Source organism: Chiloscyllium plagiosum, chromosome 2, assembly GCF_004010195.1.
Source record: "Chiloscyllium plagiosum isolate BGI_BamShark_2017 chromosome 2, ASM401019v2, whole genome shotgun sequence".
Taxonomy (NCBI): domain Eukaryota; kingdom Metazoa; phylum Chordata; class Chondrichthyes; order Orectolobiformes; family Hemiscylliidae; genus Chiloscyllium; species Chiloscyllium plagiosum.
In genome coordinates, this window is record NC_057711.1 from 27,891,224 (window position 1) to 27,900,831 (window position 9,608).

The 9,608-nt window shown below is 41.8% G+C and overlaps 1 protein-coding gene across 1 annotated transcript in view; it reads left to right on the plus strand.

Moving 5' to 3' along the window:
- Positions 1–8,729, plus strand: part of tlr3 (toll-like receptor 3) — a 9,353-nt gene extending 624 nt beyond the window's left edge. Inside the window, exons 2-3 of the mRNA XM_043702664.1 lie at positions 1,559–3,399; positions 7,955–8,729. Of these exons, the coding sequence (XP_043558599.1) occupies positions 1,559–3,399; positions 7,955–8,183 (2,070 nt within the window). The 3' untranslated portion in view covers positions 8,184–8,729. The remainder of the gene's footprint in view (positions 1–1,558; positions 3,400–7,954) is intronic.
- Positions 8,730–9,608: the final 879 nt, after the last annotated feature.

Sequence of the window (9,608 nt, forward strand, 5' to 3'; positions counted from 1 at the left end):
TATTGCTTTAGCTGGTTCACACTCCAGATGCTGTGTTTACAAGCTGCCTTTGGAAGCTGACATCTTAAGTCTGATAGAACAGAAAAGTTAGCTCCAGGAAAAATCATAATAGTGAACTCATTGTCACCAATTGTTCTAAAAGTTCAATATGTATAGTGTTCCCCCTCTGTTCATTCTTAATCTGTGTTTCTCTTCATAATATGAAGTTTTAAATCCAAGTAGTGACTTAAATATTTATTTATATGAATTGAATTTTTTAAAATTCATTCATGATATGTGGGTCTCACAGGCTAGGCCAGCAATTATTAACCGTCCCTAATTGCCTTTGAGTAGGTATTAGAGAGCTACCTTCTTGAAGCTGAAAGAACTGCGTGTGCTGGAAATCAAAAACAAAAACAGAAGTTGCTGGAGAAGCTCGGCAGGTCTGAGCAAGGGTCACTGGACCCGAAACGTTAACTCTGATCCCTCACCATATATGCCGCCAGACCTGCTGAGCTTTTCCAGCAATTTCTGTTTTTGTACCGTCTTGAAGCACTGCTTTGGGGTGTACGGGCACACACAGTGTTGTTAGTAAGGGACAATTCATGTTCCATTTATTAAGATTAGATTAGCTTACTTACAGTGTGGAAACAGGCCCTTCGGCCCAACAAGTCCACACCGACCCTCCAAAGAGCAACCCACCCATACCCCTACATTTACCCCTTCACCTAACACTACGGGCAATTTAGCTTGGCCAATTCACCTAACCACATTTTTGGACTGTGGGATGAAACCGGAGCACCCGGAGGAAACCCACGCAGACACGGGGAGAATGTGCAAACTCCACACAGACAGTTGCCTGAGGCAGGAATCGAAACCGGGTCTCTGGCACTGTGAGGCAGCAGTGCTAACCACTGTGCCACCGTGCAGCCCATTTTATTAAAATTTGTAATTTTTTTAGTAATCACATGATTAGTTTAGATTCCCTACAGCGTGGAAACAGGCCCTTCGGCCCAAGAGGTCCATACCGACCCTCCGAAGAGCAACCCCCCCCCTGACTAATGCACCTAACACTATGGGCAATTTAGCACGGCCAATTTACCTGACCTGCACCTCTTTGGCATGTGGGAGGAAACTGGAGCACCCGGAGGAAACCCACGCAGACAAAGTGCAAACTCCACACAGACAGTTGCCCGAAGCTGGAATTGAACCTTGGGACCCTGGTGCTGTGAGGCAGCAGAGCTAACCACTGAGCCACTGTGCCACCCTCAACTGTTTTGAGGCTAGCTTTACAGTCCAGTATTATTAATTCAGTTTAAACACTGAAAATTGCTATGGTGGCATTTGAACCCATAAATCCAGGATAGCTTAGGATTCCCCCAAAATCCATTAGACACTGTCACTCCACCACCTTTTCCCTGTAATGATCCTAGTAAATCCATCAGCTCACTGAGCCTCTGAATTATTAGCCATTACTAAGCCAGCATCTCCCCCCTGCGCCCCTTGATATTTGCATTTGTGTGGCTCAAAAACATGCAAATAGAAATGAACAATGTGTTTCTCTTTTGCTCTTTTCCAGTTTGAACTTGGCTGTTTCCACAAAATTGGAAGTTTACACGGGCTACTTTTGGACAATGTTGTTCTCCATTCCACTCTTGCCAAGCAACTCTGTGCAGCATTGTCACAGACTGACATTGCTGAGCTTTTTCTGAGGAACACCCACCTGAAAATACAAAACTCTACTTTTGCTGAATTAAACAAAACAAACTTGACAACTCTAGATCTGTCAAACAACAAGTTGACTACAGTGCAAACTAATTCATTTCAGTGGCTGCACAGATTGGAATATCTTCAACTTGAAAACAACAGCATTCAACATGTCACCCCAAAAACATTTGCTGGACTGGAAAATTTGAGGTATTTGAACTTGAAGAAAGGCCTCAGCCAAGTAGAATCTCTCATTGATGATTACTCATTTCAGGAGTTGGGAAATCTAGTGGTACTCAATCTAGAAGACAATAATATTGCAAGTATAAGGGCACATACTTTCTCAGGCTTGAGAAGTCTGAAATATCTTAGCCTGTATAAGTCATCTATCGTTGATCTAAAAACTATCAGTAACAAAACTTTCATGTCACTTGCAGAGTCTCCCCTTGTCAATTTAAATCTTACAAAAACAAAAATTTCAAAACTGCAGCCCGGAGCTTTTTCCTGGTTCAAGAAGCTGAAAAAGCTGGATATAGGTCTCAACTCCATCTCTCAGATGCTAACAGGAGAGGAGTTTCGAGGTCTAAGTGAAATAGAGGTGATATACATGTCATATAACATGAAGTTGATTTTGTCTTCATCTTCCTTTATGCATGTCCCTTCTCTGAAAATCTTGATGCTCAGCAAATCAGCAATTGCCTCGTTGAACATTCAACCTTCACCATTTGATTGCATTAAGAATCTCACTGTCCTTGACCTCAGCAACAATAATTTAGCCAATTTGGATAAGGATGTTTTCCGTGAGCTTCGGCAGCTTCAAGTTTTAAAGTTACAACACAATAACTTGGCACGGCTCTGGAAGAGTGTCAATCCTGGAGGTCCAGTTCTTTACCTAAGTGGTTTGAAAGAGCTTCAGATTCTGGATTTGCAATCCAATGGGCTAGATGAGCTCCCAGAGAAAGCTTTTCAAGGATTGTATAAACTAAGTAATTTGGATTTAAGCATGAACAATTTAAACTTTCTTCCAGATGTTGTATTTAATGACTTGAAATCTCTCAAATCGCTTCATATACAGAAAAATCTGATTACATCTGTTGAAAAAGATGTTTTTAGCCAGTTATTTAGTAACCTAACAGCTCTCTATATGGGATTTAATCCTTTTGATTGTACTTGTGAAAGTATTTTCTGGTTTGTTACCTGGCTGAATAAGACCAATAGCAGCATCCCTGGCTTGAACACTCAATACATCTGCAACACTCCACCAAGTTACCACAACCATTCTGTTGTAGCTTTTGACATATCTCCCTGCAAAGATGTTGCTCCTTTTAAAGATGCATTTATCATTAGTAGCAGCAGTATACTTCTTTTCATTGTTGCTGTGTTTCTGATTCACTTTTGCGGATGGTGGCTAGAATTCTATTGGAACATTTCTGTCAACCGAATATTTGGGTTTAAGGAAATAGACCATCAGGAAGCTCAGTTTCAGTATGATGCTTATATCATTCATGCCAAAAATGACATTAACTGGGTCAACAAATATTTGTTGCCTTTGGAGCAACAGGATCAAAAAACTATGTTCCAGTTTTGCTTGGAAGAAAGGGACTCTGAAGTTGGAATTTCTGAGCTGGAATCCATTGTGAACAGTATAAGCCAGAGCAGAAAAATCATCTTTGTTATGACTCAAGAGCTTTTAAAGGATCCCTGGTGCAGAAGGTACGCTCACTTTAATTACATACTCACAAACTACTTTCAAAACTAAAAATGAAGCCAAAACTATGTTCACTGCAGAAAAGGACCATGTAGGCATTGAAATCAAGGAGGATGACTTTGATATGCTTGAATGAATGAGCATTGACAGACAGGAAGTTTTAGCAGACTTAATAATATATAAATCTCCAGGCCAGGAGGAGATGTATCCAAGACTGCTATGGGAGGCAAGGGGGGAGTTTGCAGAGCCTCTGACATTCATTTTAAACTTCTCTCTGGAAGACAATTAATATGATACCATTATTCAAGAATAGTGAAAAGAATAAGCCAGGAAACTGCTGGACAGTGAGTTCAGCATCGGTGGTAGAGACTCTATTGGAAAAAATTCTGAGGGACATTTGGAGAGGCAAGGATTAATCAACTGTTGTCAGTTGGCTTTGTAAAGGGGAGATCATCTCCAATAGATTTGATGGAATTTTCGGAGGGGCTGACTAGTGTGAAGGTAGCGCAGTTGTTGAAATCTACACGGACACCAGTAAGACTTTTGACAACACCTTGCATGACAGGCTGGTTAAGAGGCTAGAAGCCCATTGGATCCAGGGCAATTGGCAAATTGGATCTAAAATTGGCTCAGCGGCAGGGTGCCAAGGGTGATGGTTGAAGGGTGCTCTTGTCGCTGGAAGCCTGTATCGAGTGGAACACCACAGGGTTCAGTGCTGGCTCTTTTGCTGTTTGTTGTGTACAATATTATAGGAAATCTAGACAAGAATGTAGGAAGCATGATCAGTGAGTTTGTGGATGACACAAAACTTGATGATATGGTAAATAGCAAAGTGGAAAGCATTAGAATATCGGATGATATGGACTGGCTGATCTGCTGGGCTAAACAGTGGCAAAAGGAATTTAATACTGAAAAGTGTGAGGTGTTTGATTTTAGGACGATTAACAAGACAGAAGAATGCATGTTGAACGGTCGGACCCTAGGAAGTACAGAAGTTTAAAGGGACCTTGGTGTACATGTCCATAGATCCTTGAAAACAGCAACTCAGATAAGGGAGATAGGGTGTTTAAGAATGCATATGGATACTTGCTGTTATTAGTCAAAGCATTGAATAGAAGAACAAGGAGGTTTTGATGGAGCTGTATGTAACATGAGTTGGTGTAGAGCTGGAGGACTGTGTGCAATTTTGGTTACCACACTACAGACAGAATGTGCGTTAGAATGGGAGCAGAAGAGATTCATCAGGATGTTGCTTGGGCCAGAGCAATTCAGCAATTAAGGGAGACTGATAGGCTAGGTCATGTACAGAATACTGATGGGGGGGGTATCTGATTGAAGTGTGTAAGTTCTGAGGGGCATAGACAGGGTAGGCAGGGAAAAATGTTTGCACTTGGTAGAGAGGTTAATAACCAGGGCATAAAGTTTATAAGATAAAGAGCAAGAGGTTTAGAGAGGATTTGAAGAAACAATTTTTCACCGAGAGGTGGAACTCACTATTAGATTACATTACAGTGGGGAAACAGGCCTTTTCGGCCCAACAAGTCCACACCGACCCGCCGAAGCATAACCCACCCATACCCCTACATTTACCCCTTACCTAACACTATGGGCAATTTAGCATGGCCAATTCACCTGAAACCGGAGCACCCGGAGGAAACCCACGTAGACACGGGGAGAATGTGCAAACTCCACACAGTCAGTCGCCTGAGGCGGGAATTGAACCCGGGTCTCTGGCGCTGTGAGGCAGCAGTGCTAACCATGTGCCACCGTGCCGCCCCTATGTAAAATGGTAATACAGCCAGGACCTCTAAGACATATAAGAACAATTTGGATGATCACTTGAAACACCAAATCATACAAGGTTGTGGGCCAGGTTTTGTAAAATGTGATTAGAATATGCAGATGTTTAATGATCAACATGGACATGATGATTAATAAGAGTGTAACCTGCAGAGTGTAGCAGTTTGATAAGTTTGAGAATTTCAGAATTAATCTCTTGCCTTAGAATCTAACTCCTAGTTCTTTGATAACATCAACTGATTAGTAAGCTTTAATTCTAAAAGGGAGACAGTTAAGTCTCTTTTGGAACTGTAGAGAGCAAAAGCAATTCTACTGAGTGATGCTGCTGTAGCTTGGAAGGTCATCTGGAGTTATCAATTAATCTGGTTTGAACCAGTTCCTGAAACAGCTGAGGTAGAGTATACAATAAGAGGTCTCCATGAGTTAGGTGAAGTAGGGAATGAGGTTTTTCTTTTTTACTGTGGTCTTATTTAACAAACTACGTTCACAGATCAGCGAGGCAGGAGCAGATAAAGGCCCAAGTGTTGGGAGGTATTAAGGGATTCACTGAAACAAAAGAGAATAGGGCCCCTCAAGGACCAAAGTGGACATATATGTGGAGAACTGTAGGAGATGGGTGAGGTACTCAATGAATTTTTCTTCTCTATGTTTACCATGGAGAAAGACATGAAGGCTTGGGAACTTGCAGAAATTAGTGGTGATATCTTAGGGACAGTCCATTTCACAGTTGAGCAGGGGTTAGATGTATTAGAACGTATGAAGGTGGATAAATCTCCTGGTCCTGACCAGATATATCTAAGAACACTGCAAGAGGCCAGAAAAGAAATTGTGGGGGCCTTAGGATCATCGTTAGACACAGGTGAGGTCTCGAAGACTGGAGGGTACCGAATGTTGTGCCATTATTCAAGAAGGGCTGCAAAGAAAAGCCTGGGAACTATAGACTAGTAAGCTTAACATTTGTGGTGGCTAAATTACTTGAGAAAATTTTGAGGGACAAGATATACATGCATTTGGAAAGACAGGGTTTGATTAGGAGTCATCAGCTTAGCTTTTTGAGTAAGAGATCATATCTGTCAAATTTGTTAGAATTCTTTGATGAAGTGACCAGAAAGTTTGAGAAGGGCAGGATGGTAGATGTAGTCATAGATGTATGGACTTCAGTAAGGCCTTTGATAAAGCTCTACATGGTAGACTGCTTTGGAAAGTAAGATCGCTTGGAATCCAGGGTGAGCTGGCAAATTGGATACAAAATTTGCCTGATAGTAGGAAGCAGAGGGTAATAATGGAAGGATACTTGTCGGACTAGAGGTCTGAGACTAGTGGAGTGCCTCATTGGCCAGTGCTGGGCCCATTACAGTTTGTTGGATTAATAATTTGGATGGGAATGTACAAGGCATGATGAGTAAGTTTGCTGATGTCACTAAAATAGATGGCATCATGGACAGTGTGGAAGGTTGTCAGAAATTGCAGCAGGACCTTGATCAGCTGGGGAAGCGGGCTGAGAAATGGCAAATGGCGTTTAATATAGATAGGTGTGAGGTCTTACATTTTGGAAAGTCAAATCAAGGTAGCAGTTTCATCGTGAATGTAGAGGCTTAAGGAGTGTAATGGAACAGGGGGATCTTGGAGTTCAGGTTCACAGTTCTCTGAAAGTGGAGTCACAGGTAGACAGGGCAAGAAGAAGGCTTTTGGCATTCTGGCCTTCATCAGTTTAGATATTGAGTATAGAAATCGGGAAGTTATGTTGCAGTTGTACAGGACATTGGTGAGGCCACACTTGGAGTATTGTGTTCCGTTTTGGTCACCTTGTTATAGGAAGGATATCATTAAACTGGAAAGAGTGCAGAAGAAATTTATAAGGATGTTGCCTGGACTCAACAGTCCGAGTTATGGAGAGAGGTTGAACAAGCGAGGACATTTTTCTTTAGAGTGTAGCAGACTGAGGGGGAACCTGATAGAAGTGTATAAGATCATGAGAGTCATGGTTAAGGTGAAAGCACCTCAGTCTTTTTCCCAGGGTTGGGCAATCAAGGACTAGAGAGCATCAGTTTAAGATTAGGGAGGAATGAATAAAAGGGAACCTGAGGGGCAACGTTTTTACACAAAAGGTGGTACGCATTTGGAATAAGCTGCCAGTTGAAGTGGTTAAAGCAGGTACATTAACAACATTTAAAAGGCATTTGGACAAACACATGAATAGGAAAGGATATGGGCCAAATGCAGGGAAATGTAGGGTTAGCGTGGATGGATATTCTAGTTGGCATGGACCAGTTTGGACGAAACTGCCTGTTTCCGTGCTCTAGGACTCTATGACTGTAAGCACCAGAGATAAATAAAAGTCAGAATAAGAGACTAAAATTAGGGTAAAGTGTGTATCTTTAGGATTAAGTAATTAGAAAGGTTAGCAAGTAGGATTAAGTTGAAGTTTTAATAGTGGAAAATGAAATTAGTGCAGATTTAAAGTCACTTTTTAAGTTTAAACTCGATGGACCAAAGGGTGTCCTCTGAACTTTGTGATTCTCCGATGGACTGAAGAGCCTGTTTCCATGCTGAATAAAGTCTGTATAATGGCACAAGGCTATTTAACCCAACACGTTCTTGCTGGTATCTTGTGATCCATTTGTACTGCCTCCCACCCACTAACATTGGCTGCATTAAATGTCATTTTCATGATTTGGGGACAAGAGTTAACAGGAAAAATATTTATGCCCTATGTCCTATGTTGCCTTCTGCCTAATTCAACCACTTTTCTGATTTCAGATTCAAGGTACATCAGGCAATGCAGCAAGTCATTCAGCAAAGCCGAGATTCCATCATTTTGATACTTTTACAGGATATCCCTGATTATAAATTACACCAAATGCTCTGCCTCCGAAGGGGAATGTTCAAATCGCACTGTATTCTAACCTGGCCTGCTCAGAGTAAGCGAATTCCTGCCTTTCACCAGAAACTTAAGGTCGCACTTGGTTCAACTAATCGAGTCCAATAGGCTTACATCTACTCACTGTCTGCACTTAGTACTCCTCAGTCTAATACAAGGTTAAAATATAAAAAGGGAAATTTTGAGACAAAAATCAGCAACAAATTCTGAACAGAATTATGAAGTGCTCTCCTTTTGTGCTCTACCCATACCTCGTGTCACTCCTTCACATTTTCCCTGAAATCCTGCAAATCTTTTCTCTTCAGATAATGATCTTGTTCTCCTTTGAAAGCCACAATTGAACAACAGCCTAACTCTCCGTAGCGTAGAAACATTTTCCCTCGTGTTACTGTTGTCTCTTTTGCCAGTCACCTTAAATCGGTGCCTTCTAATTGTTGGTCCTTTTAGCACTGGAAACAGTTTCTTCTGACCTGCGTTGTCTAAATCCCTCTCGTGACCTTGAACACGTTTGCGAAATCACCTGTTACCTTTCTTCAAGGAGAAAAGCCTCAGGTTCTCCAATCAATCCACATAATTGGATGGCATGGTGGCTCAGTGGTTAGTACTGCTACCTTATAGTGCCAGGGACCTGGGTTTGATTCCAGCATTGGGCGACTGTGTGGAGTTTGCACATTCTCCCCGTGTCTGTGTGGGGTTTCTCTGGTTATTGTGGTTTCCTCCCACAATCCAAAGATGTGCAGGTCAGGTGAATTGGCCATGCTAAATTGCCCATAGTGTTAGATGTGTTAGGTAGAGGGAAATGGGTCTGGGTGGGTTACTCTTCAGAGGGTAAGTGTGGACTTGTTTGGCCGAAGGGCCTGTTTCCACATTGTAGGGGATGGAATCTAATCTACAACTGAAGTTCCTCAGCCCTGGAACAACTCTTGTGAATCTTTTTGGCACTCTCTCTCATGCCTTCACATCAAATGCCAAAAACATTAGGGAATTATTTTCGTGAAACTGTGAGGGGAAGGAAATGTGGAATGATCATCAAATGTGGCTATATGAGTTAAACCAAAGACTGAGAAAAAAAGTTTTATAACTATGCTCGGAGTGTGCTATCGACTCCAAAACGATCTTTCGTCAGGCAGATCTCTGCAAAACAACAGGGCAGTAATAATTTAGGCTAAGAGCTAAAAAGCGGAATTAGAATTGTTGATTGCTGAGAACGCAATTGGACAAAGGGTCTCCTTCTAAGATACAAAGCCTTAACAAATTCTCTATTCAAACTTGAATTACTGTTGTCTTGTATTTGACAAGGCAGCAATGAAACTGATAGTGAAACCTGGAAAAGGTGAGCTGCCTTCATGAACTGCTGTAGTTCATGTGCTGCCAGGAGACCCCACAATGCCCTGAGGAAGGCAATTCCAGGATTTTGATCTGGCAACACGAAAGGAACAGTGAATTCTTTTCCATGTCAGGATGTGAATGGCTTGGAGGAGAACTTGTAAATGGTGGTGTTCCCATGAATCTTTGCGTTTTTCTTTCGAGTTG